The sequence below is a fragment of the Malania oleifera genome, chromosome 7, assembly GCF_029873635.1.
Source record: "Malania oleifera isolate guangnan ecotype guangnan chromosome 7, ASM2987363v1, whole genome shotgun sequence".
Taxonomy (NCBI): Eukaryota; Viridiplantae; Streptophyta; class Magnoliopsida; order Santalales; family Ximeniaceae; genus Malania; species Malania oleifera.
In genome coordinates, this window is record NC_080423.1 from 19,324,858 (window position 1) to 19,352,694 (window position 27,837).

The 27,837-nt window shown below is 35.2% G+C and overlaps 1 protein-coding gene across 2 annotated transcripts; it reads right to left on the reverse strand.

The window, feature by feature from the left end:
* Nucleotides 1–13,046: 13,046 nt before the first annotated feature.
* On the reverse strand, nt 13,047–24,134 carry LOC131160303 (cellulose synthase A catalytic subunit 2 [UDP-forming]-like). 2 transcript variants are annotated; one of them, XM_058115835.1, is made up of 14 exons: nt 23,270–24,134; nt 22,154–22,349; nt 21,846–22,066; nt 21,583–21,685; nt 21,299–21,485; nt 19,706–19,972; nt 19,141–19,486; nt 18,760–18,897; nt 17,859–17,984; nt 17,520–17,732; nt 17,163–17,436; nt 16,822–17,018; nt 16,384–16,734; nt 13,047–14,020 (listed from the first exon to the last, which is right to left on the reverse strand). In XM_058115835.1, the coding sequence occupies exons 1-14, from the start codon at nt 23,357–23,359 to the stop codon at nt 13,439–13,441; spliced, it is 3,291 nt and encodes a 1,096-aa protein (XP_057971818.1). In that variant the 5' UTR covers nt 23,360–24,134; the 3' UTR covers nt 13,047–13,438. The 2 variants fall into 2 exon arrangements, with proteins under 2 accessions (XP_057971818.1, XP_057971819.1); XM_058115836.1 differs by having other exon boundaries at nt 23,276–24,096.
* Nucleotides 24,135–27,837: the final 3,703 nt, after the last annotated feature.

Consider the following 27,837-nt stretch of genomic DNA (forward strand, 5'->3'; position numbering starts at 1 on the left):
GGTACGAGGCCGTAATTATTATGTTGATGTAAGATTCAGAAAAAAGCTATTAGTTGATTTGTGATAAACAATATATGTTTATGTACTATATGTCATCAGAACCCGGATGTTAGTTTAGTTCAGTTTCAGGAGCACGGTACTTGTAGCTTATAGATTAGATATTTACGATCAGATTGGTGCTAACCACCCCATGAGAGGGTGGGAGATGGATAGTTGATGTGGCTTTCAATGTAGAGTGTAGACGTCCACCTGGCAGTCCGGACCAGGGTGTGGCAGGTCCATCGTACTTATAGATATTTTTGACTCTGCAATGGTCGGCCAGCCATTGTCGGGTCCCGCCTTCGGGCTGCACAACCCGTCATGGGGGGTAATACATAACATCAGTTAGCTATACATCTTGGGCAGTTTTCAGTATTATAGATTATATCAGATAACACATTATTAGTATGATTACTTGAAAGTATGAAATTAAATGTTTATTTAATCATATTATGATTTAAGTTTATGATATGTGAAATGTATGGTATATATATTACAACATTAAATATTCATGTTGCCACACGGCTGATTTTAATTTATCTGCCCTTACTGAGAGGTGTCTTACCCCGCATATTAAATGATTTTTCAGGAAATCCGGAGGGACTGGTGGGTTAGGGCCGCCGCTGAGTGAGTTGAACTTCCCTGCTAAAAGGGTAAGTTCTGATCTAGGATTAGGAGATTTTTGGTTGTGAGATCCTAGGTTTATTTTGGTATTTTTGGGAGATTATATATAAACACGGGTATTTGGTAATGTAGTTAACTCTGGTGTTTGGATTTTATGGTTACGAAAATGTGATTTAAATTTACTACTGCTTAGGTTTTCGCTGTGTATGATAGGTATTCCCGATACCCACAGGTTTGGGTTGAACATTTTATTTATTATGTTTCGTTTTATATTAAGATAAGCAGGTCGTTACAGGGTTGGCCAAACCTAGAGAGAGAGAAAGAGAAAGAGAAAGAGAAGAGAGAGAAGAATTTTTCGTAGAAAAATTTGATTTTTAACATATATATATATATAGACTGCTGGCCACATGGCTTCATCGACGAGACATGTGTACTCATCAACGAACTACAGAAGGGTATTCGTCGACGAAGGTAATGAGTTTGTCGACGAACCCTTCATGGCCTAAATTTCCTGCTCTCAGTATCTTCTCGTCGACGAGACACGTGTACTTCGTCGATGAGACCCAGAAGGATGTTCGTTGACAAGGACCATAAGTTTGTCGTCGAATCCCTGCTAATGCCCCTTTTTAAATTTCTTTTCCCCTTCTTTTTCTTTCCTTTCCTTTCCTTTTTTCCTTTATCATTTTCATTTATTATATTTTCGGGTCTCTACAGCGCAGGGCAAACATGTAAGTCAAATATATTATTTAGTTCATTATTTTATTCAAAACATCAAAGTTGTATTCTTATTTCTTCATTTTTATCATTTTCATGACTGAAAATAGGCGAAGATGCTCGATCTGAGGGATGCACTCATTTCAGAGGGGATTCAGACAATGAATGATTACGAGATCTCCGCTCAGATGCTTGGGTAATGAGTGGGGGGCTGGGTGAAAGGTCTTGGGTGCGGATACATCGCCCCAACAGCATCATCTTCTATGGGTGCGGCGTCTCGTGCTGAGATTGAACAAGCACGTCGAGACGCCGAGTCTTGAGCGAAGGAGATGGTTCACCGAGTGCATATGGTGGAAATGGAGAACCAGCAATTGAAAGAGAAGGTGTCCAACGTTGAAGCCCAACAGGCAACCATTCTGAACAGGCAATAGCAGTTTGAACAAATGATGCATCAATCTCGACCAGATGATGCAGGTGGCTCCTCCTCTCATTAGAAGGTATGTAAAAGGTAGTTTGAACTACATGCCTGGATTGATATATGTTGTGAACTGCATGCTGGTAGTGGGCATTAGGACTGCATGCTTGATTGGAACACCACTTGCATGGCTAATGCAATGATGTGTATTGCTTGCTGGTAGATACGTTTAGGTTGTTGTATGTCTTAATCTAAATGACATATGTATAATGCAAAAAAAAAATCTTGTAAATTGCGACCTTTTGTGACTTGCAGGTTTGGGAAATGTTCTATTTACTGACGGCATGCAGCCAAAAATTTATTAAATTCCAATGCTTTATTAACCTCCTCCTAATCACACAACATGGAAACCTATCCAACCAACCAACAAAGCAACCTAAAATTGGACAAAGGAAAATTTTGAAGATCACACCCTCAAACTGCCCTAAATTTGTATGTATGTGTATATATATTTATGTGTGTATGTATGTGTATATATATTTATGTGTGTGTATGTATATATATGTATGTATGTATGTGATTACGAGTCAAAGATGCATAATTAGGTGTTTTAATTAATGCATTAAAGATTATATTTTTAATTAAATGTCTAATTACTCTCAATATTTTAACATTGTGTTATATTATAATATTTGGGTTTTATTGAGTAATTTACGAATTTTTGGTATTTTTTATTGCAAGGCAATTATTGGAAGCTAAAAACCAATCGTCCTTCATATTCTAGGTGTAACTTTTTCATTCAAACTTCGATCAATACAATTCAAAATGTTGTGGAAAGTTGAGAAAGTGTTCTACAACTTTCATGTTTTGTGCCTTGAGAGATACGGGCTCTAAGATGGTCTAAATAGGGCCTGTGCATTGCAGAACAAAAAAAAAAAAAAGAAAAAACAAGAAAATAAAATATAAAAAAAATGAAGTGGGTTGGGTCTTGATGTGACCTGCCTATGCAAGTGTGTGCTGGAGGGCTTTTCAAAATGCAAATTGGGTGTGCTGGCCATGGGGTTTTTGCTGGCGCTGGCAAAAGGGCAAGGAAGTAAAAAGAAATGCTAGGAAAAAGAGAGAAGGCTAGGGTAAAAAGGCTTTTTGAGTGAGTAGGCGTGTAGGGTTTGAAGGTGGAGTGCTGGGGAGTTTTCCTGGGCTGGCTTCTCTTAAAGGAGGGGGCGCTGCACACACAGCAGGGAGATCCGAGCCCCTCCATCTCCATTTTCCATTTGCTCTTCTCTCTCTCTCCTTCTCTCAGTCTCTCTCTTGTCTTTATTGTTATTTACTTGTATCATGTTATGTTAATGTCAATTTAAATTTCTTGTTAGAACTTGCTGTTTTATTTTAGTTTAATGTCATTTTAAAATATTTTGTTGGAACTTACTGTTTATTAATTTACTTTAGTTTCATCTTGATTATCTTGTTGGATTATATCTATTTTTAATTTCAGTTTATTCGAAGTTCTTAACTATCATTATGTTTTAGTATGTTGTTTTCCATTTAAGTAGTTAAAATATTGAGTTTACTTTTGTTCAAATTTATTGTTGGGTTGATTTTAATTTCTTACATTATTGATTGGGTTATTGTCTTCATGTGAGGTTGATGTTGGGATAATTAGTGTGTTTGTTTGGTTTAAGATAATTAGTGATGTTGGGATAATTTTTTTTGGGTTTAAGACAATTAGTGTGTTTGTTTATTTCATTTTAATTCTTCACTTTAATGCTACTTTAATGATTGTTTAAGTTTAGTAATTTGCTTGAGTTATTTCTATTAAGAGTTTAGTCGTTTTCATTTAAAGTTAGTGCTGAAAACTGAATGATTGGTCTATTATTAGTGTGTTAATTAGTGTGTTGAAATTAAATATTTGTTTAAGTTAAATGAGGTCTTTACTTTAATCTATTATTTGAATGTTTATTTAATGAGTTTTCGGTTGATTTTGTGTGTGTCAGGTTCATAATTTAGATTTTGTTTGTCTCAATTCTGTCACAAATATTTCAAAACTCCAAAGATTTCGAATCTGAACCATGTTCAATAAAATTGTTTTCCTATTTTCTTCTTTCTGTTTTTACACGAGTTTGAAACCGAACTGTATTCCCTGAGGAGAGGATCTGGCCTGTTTGGGCTAATTATTACACGACGTAACTCCTATACTTGGGTTAGTCATAGTGCTACTCATTTTTGGAAGTGAGTCAGTATGTATATATATATTTATGTATGTATGTATGTATGTATGTATATGTGTGTATATATATTTAAATAGATTATAGTGTTTCAAAGCTTACTTATATCTTCTTCTTCTTTTTTGTACCACTTATATGATGCAGTCATAAATTGAATTAGTTGATTAGACCTTTCGTTGGGCTGCCTACTGCCTAGTCCCTTCACCAAAAAGAGTTAAAAATCACCCATGTGTTAGTCGCCACTTTAAAAAATCACCCTAGTCTCTAATTCCACAAATTAACTGCTTCTTCCAAGCCTCAACCTCAGCCTCGGCTCTCGCCTTCGCGCACTCCAAATCCTTCACCTTATTCTTCAAATAAGCAATAACCTCATTCTCACCTTCACGAGAACTCCTCGAATGCCCCAATAACCTCTCACATCCCTCCTTTCCTCCTCTTTTCCCTATCGCTCATTACTCTATTATCCTCTCACAAACGAATGATCGTCTATTTAGCATCTTTGTACTTTTTCTACAAGTCTTCCAATTGATCTTCAAGCAAGCATTTACTGAGCGCCAACTCTCCATTATGCTCTCCATTCGTGTGTGATTTTCTGGTGAAGATCACACTTATATAGAAGGATTGATCAAGCATTGGCGCTCAGTAAATGCTTGATTGAAGATCAATTAGAAGACTTGAAGAAAAAGTACAAAGATGCTAAAGAGACGATCATTCGTTTGCGAGAAGATAACAGAGTAACGAGTGATAGGGAAAAAAGGAGAAATGAGGGATGCAAGATGTTATTGGGGCCTTCAAGAAGTTTTGGTGAAGGTAAGAAGGAGGTTGTTGCTTATCTGAAGAATAATATGAAGGATTTGGATTGTGCGAAGGCGAGAGCTGAGGCTGGGGTTGAGGCTTGGAAGAATCAGTTCATTTGTGGAATTAGAGGTTAGGGTTTTGTGCTTGGAAGAGGATACGATTTTGTTGATGAGGTGGAGAAATGAAGTACAAAATATAAGCCCATGTATATGCACAAAGGTTTAAGGTTAGTTGAATTGTGTTTTAACTTTTATCTTGGTAATACTCTTTTGCAAGCCCTTTCAATTTTTTTCCTTTTTCCTATCAATTAGGCTATGTAGTATCCTTAGTTGTATGTTGTGTGTGTTTTTCATTGTCTACTAATATGAAACTCTTGTGCACTCATAAAATTTATTACTAGTTGGATTATTGTGAACTATTTATTGTAAACAACCAGGTTTAGAGCATATCACTATGGAAAGTGTCCTTTTACAGACGAATGCTGCCAAAATTTTTCTAAACTTCTATAATTTTGGAAAACGTAATCTTATGGACTTTCATGCATATCATTTTCTTTATTTTTGAGTCCTAAGGTTGTCTCGAGCACATTGAGCATCTATATGGTGTAAAAATCTTTTGAATTGCATACTTTTGTGACTTACAGGTTTGGAAAATGTTCCATTTACAGAGACGGCATGCTACCGAAAATTTGTTAATTTTTTTTCAAAATAATCAAAGTCATATACCGCATTTGTGAGAATAATTATAGTGTGCTGAATGTAAAAACATTTTTAAAAGGATGAGTGAAGTTCAAATGAATTTTGAACTTCACCTATAAATTTACTTTTACATATGCTAAGTGAAAATTCTATCAATCATGGACTCATTTGCATTATTTGATTATTATAATTGTTTCTGAATCCTAAAGAAACCATGTAAACCATGAACATCACATTTTATTTTTTCATAGAACTATATTCTGATATAAATTGTTTGTGGGATACATGAACACATTACATTATTTAATGCTTATTATATAAAGTTATTATGTACTAATAAAATTCATTACTAATTAAATTCTTGGGAACAATTTAGTGTAAACACCCAAGTTTGGAAAATGTCCTATTTATAGGCGAAATGCTGACAAAATTTTTCTAAACTTATAAAACTTAGCTATTTAAAATTGTATCATCTTTTTTAACTATGTCTGAATATCCGATTATTTTGCTATCAAATCATTGATACTTATAGTACATATATATATATATATATATATATATATATATATATATATATATATGTTCAAAAATCATATACTAATTTTTTTTTATAATTTTTAATTTGTAGGGTTTGCGGTTGTCACAACATCAGCACGATGTTATGCATGACTATAGTACTACAGTCGAATGCAGCTTTTGATTTTTATTTTTATTTTTTTGTTATCTGAACATATGGAATTTGTGTATTTTAATTTGAATTTGTATAATGTATTTGTATGTGAATTTAAATAAAATTTTTGAATAATTTATGAATTTTTTTAGTATTTATGGTTTAATGTTATGTATGGAAAAATGTAATTAAAGATTTTTATAGGAATTAATGATTAAAAAAATTATAAATTTTAAATTATTAGTGACGGTTTTAAAACCGTCACTAATAATTGTATTTAAGTATTGGTGATGAATTTCCAAACCATCACTAATAGTAAAATATTAGTGACGAATTCCAAAAGCCTCACTAAAACCCAAGTATTAGTGACAGTTTTAAATTCATCACTAATACTATACTATTAGTGACGGTTTTGAAACATTCACTAATACTCTACTATTAGTGTTGGTTTTAAAATTCATCACTTATACTCCACTATTAGTGACGATTTTGAGCCGACCTAATGTAGAATTTATAGTGACGATATTAGGGTTTTAGTGACGGTTATAATCCGTCACTAATACTCTATTATTAGTGATGCTTTTAAAATTTGTCACTAATAATTATTAGTAATGGCAGTTATGGTGACTAATTCAAAATCGTTACTAATACTTATAAAATCGTCACTAATATTATTAGTGACGATTTTGATCATTCACTAATAACCTTATTTTTTGTAGTGAAAGATGCACTATTCGGACATTACACCAAGCCTAGATCCCTCCTCACTAGTAACATGCATGGTTGGACCACCAAACTCTCTCAAACTAGAAAGGTCTACCACATAGCCTATCCAAGCCTCTCCTGCAGCTCTCTCGTCTAGTTATACCTTTGGTGATCGATTAACCAAGAAACACGTCATACTCGCTAACTTCACCAAGAAGTCCCTTGCAAGCCCTGCACATACCATGCCCTACTCAAAAAACTCCTTGAGCTAGCACCAACGTACTCAGCACTAATATTTTGCCTGAGGAAATCTATCCTTATCTGGTACTCCATCTCAACGACAAGTTACACTTAGCAAACATCTCCAACTTGTGCCGCATAAGATACCCCCAAACCTTTCGTGATACCCTCACGAAGTACCTATGTCCAACCCGTGATGCTGCCCTCACCGGTCCTCAAACATCTATAACAATGTAGTTAAGAATACCCTCCATTTTGTGTGTGGTTGTATTACACAAAACGGCATTATCTAACTCAGAACTCTTAGCTGCAGCTCCACCTACAATTGTGTTACCCTACAGTGTATATAGATTCCCTACTATCCTTTGTCCTTTCATCACCATCAATACGCCATCACACACTATCATCGTCCTGCCTTCAGACTTGTAACTATTCCCGTTACAATCCAAAGCACCCAATGGTATCACGTTCTTTCGTAGATTAGGTACATGCCTTACCCCACACAATGTCCTTATCACACCATCGTACATCTTAATCCTTATATCCCTCATTCCAACAACTTTGCAGACTGCATCGTTTCCTATAAGAATAGAACCAGGACTCACCAATCTGTAAGTGGTGAACAAGGCTTTGTTAGGCATCATGTGAAAATAAAATCATGAGTCTAGGATCCAAGAATTCGTGAGGCATTCTGAACCTGATGAAATAGAAAGCATCTCACAATCGCTGCTCCCTGAGTTCCTTTCTTCCACTACATTCGTAGATTTTGATGAACCATCTTGAGCTTTTGCCTTCCCCTTCTCCCACTCCGGACATTTCAATTTTATGTGCCCTAATTTCCCACACTTAAAAAAAAGATCATCCTTCCTCCTCCTGTACTGAGTTTTATTACCACTCGATCCACTCCAAGACTTGTCTTTCCCACGATCCTTATTATCCTTTGCCACAAGCCCTTCACCATGTGAACCCTCATCGCTGGCCTTCTTCCTCTAATGGAACCCCAGCAATGTACTTATGATGTCCTCTAACTCCAGGGTTTCTCCCAAGTCAATGTCGTAACTAGATTCTTATATGTAGGCGACATAATTTAATAGCATCAACGCTTTGTCCTCCTCCTTGAACTTCACATCAACTCGCCTTAGATCACTAATAATCTGATTAAATGTGTTGATGTGCTGAGTCAAGTCCAAACCCTCTGCCATCTTAAGCTAATATAACTTTTTGCTTAAGATACAACTTGTTCATCAATGACTTGGACATATATTGGCGCTCCAATTTCATCCAAACCACTACCGGCGAGTCCTCATCCATGACGTGATACAACATGTCATCGGCCAGACATAACCTAATAGTGGACACAGTCTTCGCTTCTAACTTCTTCCAACTTGCATCGTCCATGCTTTTCGGCTTCTTTCCGTATAGACCCTTCACCACCCCTTGTTTCACCAGCAAGTCCTTCACCCTCCTCTGCCATAGCCCAAAGTTCCCTATTCCATCGAACTTACCAACCTCAAACCTTGCAAAAGAAATCCCAGTCACTATGAACCAATAGCTCTAATACCACTTGTTGTTCGCCACACCAACAAGCACCCGAGTCTAATACCAATTGTTGTTCTCAATAATCAACCATCAAAAACCAATTGTCAGTACCGAATGTGCACAACGGAAGACTTACACAAACTCTTACAAACAATCAATGGAACAAGCAAGCAAGCACTCAATGATGAACCATACGAATCTAGCAACCACTTAACAATGAAAATCAACAAAAACAATAATCAAAACACAAGAATTTACATGGTTTGGAAATTTGCCTACATCCACGGGAGCAGTGGTTGTTTTCACTATCAATATTGAAGCTTACAAAGCCCTTGATGCTTACACCAAGCTTAAATCAATCTATGGTTACATAATAATGATTATACATCAATATAATGCGTACAAAAAACCTATAGTTTATCTAAATCACTTCTATAACGATCCCCCTAAGGAAATTCCTCCAAAAACTCCCAATATTTTGATATCGAATTCGAAAATCTATAACATCTGCGAGTGAAACCGTCGACGGTTTGAAACTGAGAAGAACATCCTTTGCAGCAGTGCCTAAAACTGTCAACGGTTACCCCAAACTGTCGATGATTTGACCTCAAGGTTGCCATCCTGCATCTCTCTCTTGATCACTCACTTCACGATGCTTTCTTTGGTACATCCGTTCCACTCTGAATATGAGCCACATCCCCAACAAGGATCTAGCAAAGTTAGTGGATTTAAGCACTCAGGTGTTCAAGTCAAGCATACAAGGTCCAAACTGAGTGGGGCCAGTCCCAACATGTTCATGACATTGATCTAGACATTCCAGGATTGATGGTGCCCAAAAACTCCTCCTCGGGAGATTTTTATGCATGTAGAAGTAAAGTTAGAATACAAACAAACTTAGAAAACTTAGTGGATTTAACCACTCAAGTTTCCAAGTCAGGCATACAAGGTCCAAATCGAGTGGGGTCAGTCCTGACATATCCGTGACATTGAGCTCGATGTGCCACAGCTGACGATACCCAAAAACTCCTCCTCGATTGAAAATTATGTGCTTAGAAGCTAAACTAACAAACTTAGTTGATTTAAGTACTCAAGTGTCCAAGTCGGGCATAGGAGGTAGTCATTGAGTGGGGTTAATTCCAACTAATCAAACTTAACTATTTAAAATTGTATCATTTTTTGTTTAACTATGTCTGATCATTCTTGCCATCAAATCATTTTTACTTATAGTCCGTAGATATTCAAAAATTGTATACTAATTTTTTGTATAATTATTACTTTATAGGGTCTGCGGGCTGTCACAAGAATATGAGGACGATGTCGATCATTATAGTCGGATGTAGCTCTTTTTTGTATTTTTTATTATCTGAACAGATCATGTGTGTGTGTGTGTGTGTGTGTGTGTGTGTGTGTGTGTGTGTGTATAAAGTTTTCTAAACAATTTATGAATTTTTCATTAATTCTAGTTCAATATTATGTGTGCAGAAATTTAATTACAGGTATTTACAGGGATTAATGGGTGATTTTAAAAATTTTAATTATTTTAAACTTTTAGTGACGGTTCTATAGCCATCACTAAAAGTTGAGATAGTGACTATTAGAGACGGATTTCCAAACCGTCACTAATAGCATGACTTTTAGTGATGATTTTAAACCGAGAAAATATGTCAATTATAGTGACGATGTTAGGCTTTTAGTGACGGAATGAAACCGTCACTAATACTCCATTATTAGTGATGGCTTCCAAAATTGTTAATAATAGTTAGTTGTCACTACCGTTTTAGTTACCAATCTGAAATCATCACAAAGTCGTCACTAATATACGGTTTTCTATTATTAGTGACGGTTTGAAACCGTCACTAAAGGCCTTCTTTTTTGTAGTGGACTAGGCCTTAGGCTAAACCTTTTTACAAGCTAGCTTATAATACACATGTCAAATTTTAATTTCTCTTGAAAAGTTAGCTAAATTATGACATTTTTATCTTTCTTTTTATTTTTACACTGAAGCTCGTAGGCCCAAGCTACACATCGAAACATAGTCCATCTCCCATGTTATATTATATCCCTTCTTACCCACTCAATTGGCCACCCCCAAAGTTCGAACTCAAACATCTCATATATTTCAAACTCTAACTAACTTTATCGACATTGATTAATACTAGAGGCGGATCTACATTCAATTGAGTATGTGCTATAGACTCCGCTCAATTTACAAGAAACCCATATAGTGTGCATGACAAACTTAGAACAAGAAGTTTTTTCTGGAATTGAACCCAGTTTGAGATATTTTGTTACGAATCCTAATTTGATGTGAACCTTGAATTGTCAATTCTCTTATATTAATTTCACTTTTTATCGGCAAATAAATTTTATTAGAAATAGATTGGGAAACAACAAATTATGACACAAACAACACATACAAGTCACCCAAGTACATCCATGAATTTAAGAAAAACACTAAAATTTCTCCCCAAGCATCCCACTATCCCACCATCCCACCCAAAGTTCTTCTTTCCAAATTGTCCAAAAAATAGCAAGGTGGATATTGAAGCCCTCTTCATATCACATCATATGGGCTTCATATTTTTATGATTAATACTCCTTATTCATAACAAGATACTTAGATTTCATTCACTATTTCCTAAAAATTTTATAAATTTTTTTAGAATATTTTGAGTCCTAATTTGAGGTGAACCCTAAAGTGCTATTCTTACATATTGGGCGCATAAGGTTTCTTTTGAAATTGATAATATATTAGTTTACAATTATGAATGAATAATTGAAAAAAAAAATTATTCGAGGAAGAGTAATTGTGAAAAATTGAATTTTATATGGTAACAAAATTTGAAAACTGCCATTAAGCATTAGCTCAACTCCCACTGACCATAGGTCCGAGGTCCACCATTGATAATATGTCTGATCAATTAGCCTACTCTTTTTAACTCAGGTATGTTTGAGAAGTAATTTAAGCTCAAAGTTTAGAAGTGATATTCACCGACTAGTCAGCACACGTAGTTTGCTGTGTTCTATGGACTAATGGACAGTCAAAAAGATTTAGAATGGACTTAAAATTAGCTGGTTTAGTCAAAATACATCTTAAATTGCTTGGGAATTTAGTTATTTGCAATTTGACGGCTTGTAATGAGGGCTTGTTTGAATGTTTCTTGTTTTCTAATGCAGTAGAGGGATGCAGGATTTTCAACGGTTCATAGGGAGTAAGAAAGTCCTAAATGAGGTGGATTATTGGTCAATCACGGGACCCAAATTCCTTGGATGCAAACTTTAGATGCTACAAAAATCCAACATATCAATTCTTTGATTTCACTCTTATCAAGTTTCTTATATTTGTATCACTGGATTTGACCAACGCGTGAGTTTTGGATGTAACTCGCTTGGTTGATCCAAAATTTTTAAAGCTGCTCACAATTTCTTGGCAATTGTTTCCCATCATGAAAGAGGTGAGGGAGGTACAGGATGGGAAATGAGATAAGAGGGGGAAAAAGAAAGAGAGTTGAAGCAGCTTCCTATACCAACGTCACTCACGTGAATATTGTCACTCATAACGCCCAAAATCTAAATGACAAAAACCCATTGCGAACAACAGTTGAAAGATCAAACATGACAATTGGTACTGTAGGCTTGAGATGGATGGAGCAAATAAGAACATCCAGAAAATTTCTTATAAAAAAATGGGTTATTCACTATTTTCTTACGCACTTCATGCTTGTCCAACAACTACTCAAAATCCGCAAGGGCAACTCCCCATGCTTTGGTATAGTTTGCATTGCCATTTGGGGCTAAAAAGACCCTCGGAGGATCCTCTAATGCAAAGGGATAAGACAATCAAAAGGGAATAAAGAGCATAAAAAAAGTTTTTCCTTCAAAATCAATACTAGCTTGAGCATCAAAATTTTCTTCAAACTTCGAGTCTACCATTTCATCAAAGGTCAAACATGGGTGTTAATAGAAACAATTAATACGCAAAAAATATGTGATGGTGTCCCAAATAACATTCTATAAAGATTTAAAATAACTACCACATGAAATTCTCATGCGTTTCCAAATGCAAAGTATCCATTATTCTAGTAGTTACACTAAAAGTGTAACCATGCCAAATGCTCCATTAGAGAAGAGTGATCTGTATGCACCCTACATGAGCCATTGCTTAGGGACAGCATCAGAATTCAGAAGGCTTGGAGTCTGAGACAAGGTGGAAGGCTCATCTACTTTCCATCAAACCAAACAAGATCAGGAAAAAAAAAACACCCAAATAAAAGTAGGCATGCATGCATCCCATTTCAAAATGAAATGATACCAAAACAGTGAGAAGTGCAGGCTCCAAAGTAGATTGAGTCCAGAAGAGAGCAAGATGCAGACCTCTCCACTTCTCTGAAAATTGAAACCCCATTTTTCAAAAGGGATAAATTATAATGTAATATTGTATTGACAATACAGGTGGTCAAAACCCCACAAAAACCTCCAGTATAATGCAATAAAAGAATGAAAGAAGCCCCTCAGAGAACAAATATAAATGTTCCAGTTCCCAATTCTTTTTATCTACACATCCCCCAATTACAGATTTTCCTGACACCACCTTCCCACAACCCCTCCCCCACAAAGAATTATGTGCCTAAATTACTTTTCACAATGAAGAAGCGTTCTAATATCATCTAATATTCTCCACCACGCATCTGGGCCAAAGAACGAACCTCTTGCAACTTCACAACCATGGTTGCAAAATGTGATCAAAACTAATTCAAAGCTTTATTCCTGAATCTTAGTCGCAATTCAACCCGCAAACTTCAAGCACAGGCCCATCTCTGGAGACAAATGGGTTGACACGGACCCACATAAGAGTGAGGATTGAGGCGAGTAGAATCGACCAAACGACAATAATTGTCGGCACCCTCTCCTGTTTGCCAATTAATCCTTTGAGGAAAGGGTAGAGGTGGACGATAACCCAGAAGGCAAAGAAGAGCCTGCCAAACAGGGGGCCCCATGAATCATAACCATTATTGACTGCATCTGAGATTCCAACCACAACTCCAACAATGTTTATTATCAGTAGCGTTGTGGGAGGGATTAACAACGATGTCCATTTGAAAATGTAAAGCTCAGAAAAGTCCCCATCATCTCCTCCTTTGGAGGTAACAGTGAAATTTGTATTGACTCCTGCCAAAACCTTGAGTAAACCTTGGAGGAGGGCAAAAAAGTGAGACGAAGCGCCCCCAATCACCCAGAACTGCTCGTTTCTCCACCAGTCATCTATTCCAACGCCACCCCACTGCATCTCGAGGATACCAGTTGCAGCTATGGATATAAAGAGGGCCATGAACACAAGGCTGGCATAGTTGCTAATCTGGAACATAGAAATTACACGTTCTTTGTAAGCCACATGCCTAGCTTATAACTAGAATGGCAATACGCCACAAAAAGAAGAGCACTACCAAGGATATGATGGATATAATATTTTCAACTTTTACCCAAACACAAATTCCATACATCCAGATGCAAGACCACAAACCACCAACCCCAGATTCATCAGGGGTAATGGTCCTTGGATTAGAATTAACAGAAAATACATCAATATGCTCTAGCCAGACTGTAAATCAGTGCCGTCCATAAAATAGAACATACACTGAAGGTAGATACTCATTGAAATGAGAGCCTCCAATACCCACCCAATTATCATACATATAACAAGCAATCAAATATTTAAACATTACAAAGAATAAGATCAACCAGAAGTTAAATCCAAATCCATATCCCATAGGCCAAGCTCAGCCAAACATGATATACTAGAATGGTTAAAATTGATGTGACTTGGTGTAAAATTTTAACTTTTTAGGCTACAAGAAGAGATTTAGCAAATACAACTCAACTAGAACTTGACAATCAAATATTCCCAGCCTTAGCACTATTGCATATCTTAGACAACAATCATATTTCAGTTTCATACAGTTAAGGTGAAGCAATATGCAAAGCAAGCCCAAATGCTCAAATTTTAAAGCATTTAGGTAAGTTGCTAGTGTTAAACTTTTTTTTTTTACTGGTTTTTTAAAATAATTTTATAAGTATTTCAGGGTGTCTTAGTTTTGGAAATGAGAATTTAAGGCTTTCCCTTTCCTCGTTAAGTAATTAGACCAGTAGATATGTAGCCGTAATCAATATTTGATTAGGGGAATTGATTAAAATGAATTGAGTTTTGGGTCTTTCCAATTGTGTCAGATCAGGCACATGTCTCTAGCATGAATCAGAATCAGAGCAGGTTCTGCTCATCATTACCCTGGCACCATCGTCCATCACCACAATCACTACTTAATAACACAAAAGAAAGATCAGTGTCATTGTGCTTGGCCTGCACTTGCAGTACTTTGGGTGTTGTGGATCGAAAGGAATGAAAGGCCTTTTTAGGATATGTCTACTCGTCCGTATGCTTTCGGATTAAGTGGTTTTCCCTAGGTTTTCTTTGGGCTTGTTCTTCACATGATCCCTGAGCATTTCTTTGACTGTTTGCAGTGTAATTGGAGGGGTGGTTTACTTTGTTTCTGCTTTCTCTTAGGACGTCCCCTATCCTCCTTGCACTCCTCTCTCCTAATAAAGCTACTTTTTCTATTCTCACCCCTCCAGGCCCCACTCAAAAATAAAGAAGAAAGGCAATTAGCTCCACCAAAATCCAACATGGTGACCTAATCTTTGATTGACATCACCAGCAACACTATGACCCAAGCCATCGCCTATTTCCCATACAACTCTGACTCAAGACTACAAACAAGCCCAATTTCAATCAAAACCTCATTTCCCATTGTTCTTCCATGTCAAGCCCTAATATCATCAGCCAAGCCCCATCCAAAACCCCTACTTTGTCAATTGACACCCAATTCTATCCCGCTCCCTAAAATCAAAACCCCTACTTTATCCCGACGCTTGCAAATTTCTTAACTGCAATATATGCTACAGTCCGACATGCATTTTTGGTTCTTGATTTTTGGGCGTTCAAAATTTGTTCTCGTGCTTTTTTAAGTTTAAATCGAGGGAAGAGTGAAATAATACGTGAAACAAACTTGAAGGTCTAATTTCCGGCATCCAGGATTAAATAAACACAGCTAGGACATAGTGTAATTTAATTGATTTTCATTTTTGTAGGTAATTTAGGTATTCTATTTTTGGAAACAAGTAGGGTCCTTCACTCACAAGTAATTAAACCTACGAGTGTGTAGCTATAATCAGTTATTGGGATTCGATTACTAGGAGCTAAGTTTTAGGTTTTACCCATTGCAAAGGGCATGATGCCCTGTATCACAAGATTCTCCTTCATTACAAATCAACCTAATTCAATATTTACAAAGTTCCATGCAAGAACCATTTCTACTTTTGTTTTATTAACATTATAAGTCAAATATCATATACGAAGGTTATTCGTAAGCCCGAGAAAATAAATAACTCCATTTTGGATTTTTTTTTTTACCATAATTTCCATTTTGCTTTCATAACATAATAATTCAAATATCATTTATGAAGGTTATTTGTAAGCACAAGAAAATAAGTAATTCCTTTTTGTATTTTTCACTATGTTGACACTCAAGGATGTTCACAATGTGCATACCCATAACGAAGTATGTACATCCCTAAAAAGAGTAAGTTTCTTCACAGGAAAATGACATTCATAACATCATGAAGGTGAGGTATAAACATCAGTTCACATCATGAAATTGTGCATACCTCAGGGACGATAAACTTCCCAGTGAGAAGGCAGATGGCCGGCAATGTACAGTAAGCAATCAAGGGAATGGATGTCCAAGGGTAAACAACTGAGTTTATATAGGAAAATCGCTCCAGCCATTTCAAACCACATCCATAACCATACCATATAGGACAGTGTTTGCTCAAAAAAATTTCTACAGATCCAAGAGCCCACCGAAGAACCTGGTGCAAACGATCAGAAAGGTTGATGGGAGCAGAGCCCTTAAATGCAGGGCGCTTGGGTATGCAGTACACAGACCGCCAGCCATGGCAGTGCATCTTGAACCCTGTCAGAATATCCTCTGTCACAGAACCATATATCCAACCAACCTGGCACAAGTATATTAAAAATTAAGGATTAAGAAATCAATAGATTGTACATCCTGCAAATAATAATTTTATCCCAAATTCAGATACCTCTTTTCCCCATTCTGTTTTATCTTCATAACCACAGCTAATAACATGGATGGCTTCCTTCAAAAGTGATGAAGAACTGACTTCCTTGGGAACTCCACCATTCTCCAAAAGAGTGGAGGCTACAAAGACAGCAGACTGCCCAAACTTCTTCTCCAAATTTATTTGGGATGTGTTGGATGATTTCTCAGCATTTGCTTCTGCAATACCAACAAAATTTAGTCTTTTGTGAATGGGTTCTCCACTAACATATAAATCTTAACACAACTAGAAAATAATAAATTTCAGCTCAGCAGGAAAAGAAAAGGGCACAGTAACGAAATGCCTTCAAAGAAAATCCTTACCATCAATTCCCTTCTCAATATTTTCAAGTGCATGTATCTGCTTTGAAGCCTCCCTATGCTTTATTTTCTTATTCCCTTTCTTTAAGCTTACTTTCTTGTTCTTTCTAGGCCCACAACACAAGCAGCAGCACCATTTTGGCCAACAATTGCATGTCTTGCCCGGTGGCTTCTTCGTAACAGGGGCATCAAATCCATAGAGTGCTTGCCTTCTGAATACACACCCTGTTCCAACATATATTGGTCCTTGTATACCATCCAACCCTTTCATGTTGATCTGTTTTCAGTTGGGCAATTAGCTCTCCCAGTGATAGAAAAAAAAGATGAACAAATCAAAACAAAGGAGAAGCATAAACATACATCGAAGAAGACAACATTCCGGTTTGAATATCTATCATGACGATCAATTCCATCAAATCTTTGAGGAAATTGCACATAACAAATTTTCTTCCCCAAGGTAGGGTCCATCATGAAACACATAGCTTCTCGAAGTGCTTTGCAGTTGTTGATATAGTGATCACAGTCAACATTCAAAAGATATGGAGCATTTGAGATAACTGCCGAAACCCGCATCTTGCAAATATGATGAAGAAAGAATTCAATAAATTTTGCACAGTGAAGTTGATTAGAAAGAGCTTGAAACAAAAATCAGTATGATTGCCCTGGAGGCATTATTGAAATGAGGGATAAAAGCTTTACCAAAGAATTCATGGCCCCAGCTTTTTTATGGTGCTCAAACCCTGGCCTCTTTTCACGAGAAACATAAACCAGCTGAGGTAACTCATGTCCTTCAACATCCCGAACGCCACTCTGGCCAAGGAATACCTGTAACACAGTAACATGTCAGAATACCCTGATAACATGAACAAGTACCTGCCCAGGTGGCATGGTAGAAAAACTGCAGAAAAACGGATTTAATGATGCAACGCAATCATGTGGGTCTATTTGCACAACATACATATAGGATGCAACAGAAAAACAGCTTCACAGTGGAATCAAGTCAGGAAGAGGGTATTCCTTATGAGGAGCATATAATTAACATGCAACACAAAAATGATTCTGATGCAATCATGTGTATTTTATGTTATATGACATGCAACTTAAAAATAGCTTCATGACGCAAACTGGTGCTAGTCTCTCTCTCTCTCTCAAGCTTCATAATGCAATCACGTGGGGTGGGTATTCATCATGACGAGCGAGCATGTACTTAACATGTGAGATAAAAATGGTTTTGAATGATGCAAGCAGGTGTATGTTATGCTAGCTGATGTGTAAATCAAAGATAACTTCACGATTCAAGCTGGGGCTACTCTCCCTCTCTCTCACGCGCACGCACACACACACAAACAGAGTCAAAACAGGAAGATATCAGTCTCCAGAGTAAATATGGAGCAAAAAAGAAGGCAGGATGTGAGCCAAACACTATCTTCATATAAAGCATTCATTCAAAATGTAATGCTTTGTGATGTGAGTCAAACACCATCTTCATATAAAGCATTCATTCAAAATGTAATGCTTTGCCTGTTCTTTCAAAAATCACAAGCATTTTACACCACAGATATCAAGATTTTCCATCATGTGGGAATAAATATCATCTCACCTGTATCATGCCAGGATGGTCTCGTACATTGTTCCCAGGCCATGGAGTTCCATCCTGCATTGTCCATCCTTCCTCAGGAACCTTTTGTGCCATAGCAACCAACCCATTTATCCTCACTTTAAATTCTTCATATTCTCTCTGTGCCCATAAAACAGTGAAATCAAAAAAAAAACAAAGACTTTCCAGGTACCGGAAGAGCAGATAATCACAAGGATAAAATGCTCAGAGATTTGCCACCTTAGATTTGATCAATCTGAGACAAAAATAAACTTATAAAGTGTAGATGAAGTCTAGAAGTATTTTCACATTTATTGACTTACTCGGGCAGTATTTGAAACATCAAACGATATCTGAACAAATACAAAGAGAAGGTTAACAAACCTTCATGGCACGCCGTTCCCTTACAAATGCTGGATGAACTTTGTTTCTCAGATAGTCAATCTTTTGAGAAAAATACCACTCTGGAGCCCGGGGCTCAATATTGAACTTCTTGCAGAAAGGAACCCATTTCCTGGCAAATTCGGATGTCTCAGAAAGAGCTTCAAAGGTAAGCATGGCAGCACCATCGTCTGAGACATAGCATGCAACTTTATCAACTGGGTAATCTACAGCAAGGATGGATAGCACAGTGTTTGCGGTAATCAGTGGAGGTTCTTTCATAGGATCCACCGTACTCACAAAGACATCTATCTTGGCTAACTCAGATGGTTTCCCTTCTTTTTCATACCTGATAATTTAGGGGGAAATTGATGAGGTATCATATTTAAAATTGCCATAAAATTACAAAGATTTAAAAAAGTATAAGGTGAGGACCCAAAGCTTGCATGGGCTTGAACCCATCCTATCAATACAAATGAATCACACTTCTTTTGTGTGTGTGTGTGTGTGTGTGTGTGTGTGTGTGCGTGTGTAAGTGAATCACACTAAATGTATTGGCAATTTATACCTCAGTGATAGACGATCGAGGTATGTTTCTCGCTCTATAGGGTACCACTTTGGGAACTGATCAAGAATCCATGACACGGCAAACCATATTTCGCATATAACAGATGTCATCCACAGGCCATATGCATCATAAACTGGATGGAGAAGTCTATAATGAAAAAAGAAGCCAAGGATTATCAGCCGGAGTATAATTATTAATCTGTATGGGTTTATCTTGCTTGAAGGAATGGGTAGCTTTCTTGAAAGTGGCTGCCTGCCTTCATCCATCCTGATAAAAACAATAGGTAAACATGTAAATAAGATTCAAAAAATATACAAACAACATAGCAAGATTCATTCAATGAGATTCATTTTCAAATTCACTTCATCATCCTCTACTCATGCCAAACCAAAAATAAAAATTTGCGAGTTCAAGGAATGTATGAATGTTGTGAATCATTCTATTGAAGAGAGTGCATGTAATATAGTAAGAAATATAGCATGTAAAAAATCTTGCTTGGGAACTTCTTACCAGCATGATAAGCTTAGAAGAAAGAAAAACAGACATTAGGAGTAAACAAGGAACAAAAATGAGGCACAGCCACACAAATGTCAAGAAAATTCTCATATCTCAAAATATATATATATATATATATATATATATATATATACACACACATATTCAAGCAAAAATTGAACTCATGGAGCTTAATCGCATTCAATTCCAAGATGTGGATGATCAATAAAGGTTCAACATGCCCCACATCCAATTATAAAAACAAATCTCATCGACATGTATATATCACTTCAATATGACAACTGGATTTGCTGCAGACACGCTATTAAATGGGATAGCAGCTAACCATTATTTTGGGGTTGAGCAAAAGAAGACCAAGTGAAACCAATTTGAGCAAAAGAAGACCAAGTAATCCAACGCCATAAAAGTGCCTCTTTTTTTTTTGGCAAAGCATGAAAATAGGCAATGTGCAGGCATGACAACTAAATTTTCCCCCTATAGAAATGAAATTTAAGTATTTATTTATTATTTTTGGTTGGTTCCTGAATAAAAATTGCATTTCTTGAATAGGCAAAGGCATGTGATGTGATACTCCCAAAAGGTTTCTTTTACAATGATGTCCTTTTTCAGAGGGAGGGGCCTTTGGGCTTGGAAGAATGAGTTCCACTACTGACTATCAGGTGATATCCCTTCCTTCCTCCCTCTCTCTCCTAACCTAAGCTGGTTAAACCTCGGATTTTGCTATGGAGGTTGCATAAGCTTTGCCAAGTTGGCCAAGGCTAAAAATTGAAAGCATCTAAGCATTTTAATTGCCTCCATTTTCATTAATTTATCATGTTGCGATGCGGCTTGATGCCTCATTCTATAGTTCAGGAAAAAAGAACTTATAAGTTATAAAACAAGATCCATTCTCTTGTAGGATAACATGTTCAATAGGACATTACAGATAAACAGTTGTTTCTTTTCAGTGGCCCTCTAAATTTTTCTTAATCTGGAAGTAGATTACTGAACATGGCTTTGCTAGAAAGTCATACAAAAATGAACATATAATATTATCTAGGAATATGTGGAAAGAAAAGTAAATAAATTATTACTTACATTGGCAAGTCAGGATCATCGAGATCATCTCCATTAAAGTTACCACCATCATTTTCTCCTTGGTGCTTTACAACCTGAAGTTTGTCATTCTGCCTTTTCCTCCAGTCCTCCATTCGATCCTTCCATGCCACACTCCCATACCCATAGATTGCTATGTCTTTCTTAGGTACCATTGGTCTAGGATGCACTATATAACATTGAAAGCATTGAGCGTGCTATAAAATGTAGGTATCTGTACTACTATAAGAAAAAGGATGCACAACGAGCACATCAAAAAGACTTACAGGCAATGGATGGATCAGAAAAAACTGTTGAATGTCCTCTGTTTCTTTGATCAATAAATGGAGGAACAATAAGAGCATGCTGATCAGAGGAAATTTGCACATCCTAAAAAAGGAAAATCCACATTATAATCAATCCATTGCAATTATACATGCACATTAGCTCCCTGGGAAAAAAGCACACACCATTTCACATGTGTGTCTCTGTGTTACACACACACACAGACAAAGAGAGAGAGAGAGAGAGAGAGAATGCAAAGATTCACCTCTTGGCCATAGGTCAATAGAGGTATCTCGGAACTAGGGGCAGAAGAATCCAACTTTGAGTATTTGGGGATTCCATATGTGTTCCCGTTGTCAAGGCATGCAGAGTGCATTGCCTCCATACCCTGTTGAGAGACTGAGGCATCAAGGTTCCCATAATCAAATTCATTCTCCAAGTCATCAATGTCATCCTCTTCCTCATCACCTTCAACCCTAGGACTACCTGCCAAGTATATTTCTCATCAGAGACGATGCACAAATTTGAGTGGGTTTTCAACAAACACAAATTAAAAAATGCAGCACAGTGAACCTTTGATGCGCTTGTATCTGGTTTTGCACTGGGGGCAAGCCTGACTTCCCTCTCTTCTTTCATATTCATAGCAAGTCCTGCAAACGGGGAAAGCACATTCGTTGCAAGCAACGAATAGCTCTCCATCCACCGTTAACTCCACCTCATCCCCACAAATTTGACAGATTTGCCCACTTAATTCTTGCACAGATTTGATCTGTGAAAAGCAAAAAATCATAAGAAATGCTGTCAGAACATAGCATAGGAACTAAATTTAAGTATTGAATCAGCATAATATAAGCTTGCCATATCCCTGGAAAGAATAATTTCATTTAATTAATTTTAACACAAGCTAATGTAATCCAAGATGAGATTGGAAATTCCCAGTGAAATTCGTGCAACCATTAACATTTCACAAAAAATTACTTCAATGTTTACAATAGTTCATTTTCTTCTTAAACATATGCTCCTCTCTCTCTCTCTCTCTCTCTCGCACTCTCTCTCTCACAGCAGCAGCTGTAGGGTCTTCTTGTTCTACTGGACTACAGTGTAGCATACTTGTATCTGGATCTCAAAACAAATCATCAACAATGGTTTACTTGCCAACTTATAGTTAGATCGATCAATATTTTCCACAACTTGCCTTGTTGTACAACTTCTTCTTAGCATACCTGTAGTTTCACAGAGATTTCAGCATTTGGGAGCTGATAGGGGTATTCAGCAAAACTCAGAATCAAAAACTCGCTTACAGATCCTAACAGGATCACATGTCAGAAAGCTAAAAAAAAAAAAAACAGATCAAGATAAGATTTGGATGCATCGATTACTTCGCCGCTGAATCAACATAAATTCAACTGAAAAAAATCAAAAATATATTCATCAAAAATATCTGAACAAACGCGAGTAGCGCAGCTAAAAAATAATCACTCAATCAAAAAGAAAACGAAAAAGAAAAACCACATTGAGCAATCATCACACTCCTAAATCCATCACTCAAATGTTTCGATCGGGCAAGACCATCACCAGAAACCCTTTTTTTTTTTCTTGGGATTTCTGCCAAAACCCGTTTCGGGGGTATAACAATAACATAATGGGTATCTTCAAAATCAAAGTTCGAATCAAAATGGAAGGCCTTACACTTACGTTTCCAGTAGTCTCATCAGCATTGATAAGCACGAACTCGTTCCGATTGTGAGAGCCCGCGATGAGCCGACCTCCCGTCGCCATCGAAATCAAAACAACACACAGCACACAACGCAGCCCTCCAAATCAAGCGACCCACCTCAGAAATTTATCCCCCAACGAGTCCGATCAACTGGAATCCCCCTCAAGGAAGCCAACTCTGTGCTGTACGCACCGCTTGAGAGTAATCACTAGACCACCCACAAACCCCACATGAAGAAAAGGACCACAATCGAAGAATAGCGCAGATTAGAAAAAATAAAAGAAAGCACAAAAGGGGCTTTGCTTGGTATTCGATTGAACCGATTCCTTCAGAAGCCCGTCTCCCCTGTGCGTACTCCTGCCGGGGCTGATCAATGGCAATGTGGCGTCAGGGAATCATTCACCAGTAGAGAGAAAGAGAGAGAGGGAGGGAGAGGGGGAAATGTATGGGTAGTGGAAAAGTTAGTGAGTGGGACCCAAGTGGGGTGGAGGCTTCATTGGGCTCTCCGCTCCTGCCCCCACCGGAGTTGGTGTGGCTTAGAGAGAGAAAGTCAGGTTTTAGAGAGAGAAGTATAGAGTTTTTAGAGAGAGAGAGAAGACAGAACATGGGATCTTAGTAAAATCCTGCTCACTTGCCACTGGCTCCATCTCTCTCTCTCTCCTTCGTACATTACAGCCTGTCAGTCCTTGGTCTTTTTGCGGACAGCTCGGCTCTCTCACTAGCTCACAGTTTTAGCGTGGAGGTGAGAGAAATACACACAGATGAGAGAGGGAGGATGAGAGAGGGAGAGAGAAAACGCGTAATGAAGAAGGGGGGCTCATTCATAATGTCGTCCGCGTGAAGAGATCAGAAATTGTTGCAATTTATCGCGAAGATTTCGTGAGAGAGAGAGAGAGCGTTCGTTAAGGGATATTCAAATATCTTTTTACAGTGGGACACATTCGAATTCCATATTTCCATTATTACATTCCCAAATATTGAGCTTCAAATTTAACCCCTACTCGATTTATTATATATATATATATATATAATTATTAAATTCCAATTTAAATTATCAATTTTAAATATTTAAATTTAACCGACTTAATTTTTATTTAATTATATATTAATATAAAAATACTATAAAATAATATTATAGTATAAAAAAATATAAAATTCAATTAGTCCCAAATAAAATTCCAATCACTACAAATATATTCAATTTCAATTGAATTTACATATTAAAATATTTGAACTTGATTCAATTCAAATAAATATATATATACTTAAAAATTAATTCAAATTCGATCAAACTTGTTTGGACAACAAATTCTTACAATTTGAGGTTGACTCTATTAAATTTAATTCAATTGTTAGTAGTTAGATTTTTAATTTTTAAGATAAAAGTCTTACCTAATGTGCATGTTCATATTTTTAGAAATAAAAAATTCTCGCAAACCCTATGAATAAGATTCCACTCTTATGAAAATCTTTTTTTTTTTAATTAAATTATTTTCAGTATATTGACTTTTAGACTGCAATGCTTATACTATAATCACTATTATTGTATTTAAAATTATTAATAAAATTAAAATTAAAATTTTAAATCAATGGAAATATTATTTATTTTTAATTATTAAAAATATATAATGCCAATTAAATATATAAATTATTTTTTTCCAGCCTATAAAAATAAATATTTATGCTAATAGACATTTTAGTTAAATTTATAATTTATGAAGTAAAAGTAATATCTTTTTCTCCAAATAGTTCATCAGCAAATCATGAGCAAACGATTCTTCTTAGGGGTACCCACTTAGGATCCGTATCACAACTCACAACGGCAACACCGTTGGATCCGACAGGCGCCGGTTCACGGGTCATAAGTCACCGCATAGGAGCATATGCATGCATGTGTTAGTGGGGCCCACTTGTTATGTCATATATTTATTATAATGGACAATTGCGCTGTCAGTCACTGTTTCCAGCGGTGCTGAACTGTCAATTGTCAATTTAAATTTAAAGCCCAAATTAAGAATTGGGCTAAGATATTTTACTATTTTTTTTCCCTCCCTTAATACTAAAATTTAAAATCCTTGTGCATAAATAGTTTTAATTTTTTTATTTTTAAAAAATTATAAATTTGATTTATTTTGTTGCTTTTTCTGTCATAGAAAAAAATTAATTATTTTTGAAATTACTTACATGAATATTAAAATTTAAAAATAATGATATTTTTTGTTATTTAATAATTCAATAAATAAAAAATAAAAATAATTTTCTCAAACTCCACGACTACTAAAATTCAACTCTAAAGTTTAATATTCTTATTTTTAAAATTAAAATAAAATAAGAGATTTATTATCTTTATTTTTAACAAAAATACACTTAGTGAGCTATTTTTAAATTTATTCTCAAAATTAAAAATTAAAGCTCTTGACTTCATCGATTTAGATCAAGAAAAATGTCACGAAAATACTGAATAATTGTTTGGTAAATTGATGTTTGGAACTACTTTTTTCTATTAAATTTTTTTGTTCCCAATTAAAAAGTCACACCGTATTATTATTGTTAATTATTGTCACCATTATCACGATAATTATTATTATTATTATTATTATTTTTTTTTCTTGAATTATGGTTTAACATCAACTCTTTCTAGAGTGAGTATGATGATGGTTATAATGAGGTAGGTGAAAAATAAATGTCTTTTTGAAAATAGATATTTTACTATTTTTCCATACTAAAATTTAAAATATTTGTAAAATCAAATTCTATTCTATTTTTAGTTCTTAAATAGTTATATTATTTTGATTTTATTTTTATCTTGTAATTTGTATAAAAATTATAAATATATTTTTAATTTTTTAGATTTTCTAAATAAAAAGTATAAATGTGAAAAATAATGTGAAATTTGTAATTACTTGAAAATCCAAATATTGAAAAATGAAAATAATTTTCTCAATTAAACAAGTTTTAAAAAAATCTCTCTAAAACTCGAACTTCTAATTTTTTTCTTTCTTTAACTTCCTATCTCTTTAATTATATTTCACACTTATCAACTCTTTTAGAATGTGTGTTACAATTCAAATGAAATAATGTAGGTGAAAATTTAACATTTTTTAAATAATTTTTAATAAAATATCGGGGCTTGTCCAATTGTGAATTTTAAAAAAAAAAAATCAAAGAGTTATAAAAAAACTTTACTTTTTTTTTTCTTTTTTTAATCTATTTGTATAGAAAAACCAAAAAATATCTTTTAGAATTTTTTTTAATATTCTGACATAAATGTTCAAAAATCAAAAAAAAAAAATGAGTGCATTTTTGTAATTATTTAAAAACAAAAATATTAATTTGTAATTAATTAAAAACAAAAATTATTTTTCACAACCATTGTTTTGTTTTTATTGCATGGTGTGAATCTCCTGTCGCATAAAGCACATAATTTTTGCTCTTAAATTTTTTATTTAAAAATAATTTTGAGCAATAAATCAACTATATTTGTAAGAATAGAGGACTAGAAAAATACTGAAAAGAAATATTTACAAGTGCAGATATGAAAAGCAGTGCTACAAAATACTATCTGTGAAACTGTTTATCATCCATAATTATATTTATATTTTTAATAAATAAAATTTAAACCCAAAAGGTTATGCATCAAATCAAAATAACATATTAATTAATTCATCAAATTGCAAATAAAATACAAAACGGTAATAAAATTATGAATTTATAATTTTTTATTATGTTGAACCTCGTCCCTAAACCCTACAAAACTTTAATAATGTTTAAATTTTATAAATGATAATAAGAGGTGATTCCTTCTCATCCCATTCTTAGATTCAAGCCTAAATTTTTACTAGGAAAATTTAAGATATATAGAAATTATTAAGGTATCCCATTGAAAACCTTATTATAATTCCTTTGAAGGCTGACTATAGTTTTAATCTTTTTGCTAAGTTGTTAGATCTTAAAAAAATGGTCTTTTCACCTAACTTCCTAAATTGAGTGGATCCTACAATAGTTAGGTTTTGATGAAATTATATGTTGTTGTCAATTAAATTTAGATACAAATCTAAACGTAACAAATATGGTTGTCAAGAATTTCTTCTATCCATCCTGTAATTATGGAAGACAATTATTAATATTGACTATGATATCGAGATTTAAAAGATGCAATAAAAGTAAAGTATTCTAAATTCATTTTATTTCAATTCCCACCAAGCATGTGTTGTGCAAATAGAGACGAGTATTATTTTAAATGGGTCCCATTATTTTAGTTCGCATGATGTGATCTTTGGCAAAATAAATTGAGAAAATTTGATTCAAATCACAAAAAAATAAATCTATATATTTAAAAGAAATAACAATAAATTATTATGATCATACCAAATGCACATATTATAATTACTATACTTATAGTTTTTTAAAGACAAGTTAGAACTATATGATTTGTTGGAAGAACATACTTTACAAAGTTTTCATGCTTTTTTTTTTATGATTTAAATAGTAAGTTAATTGTGTACTTATGTTATTTTAAGTAAACATACTATTTATATAA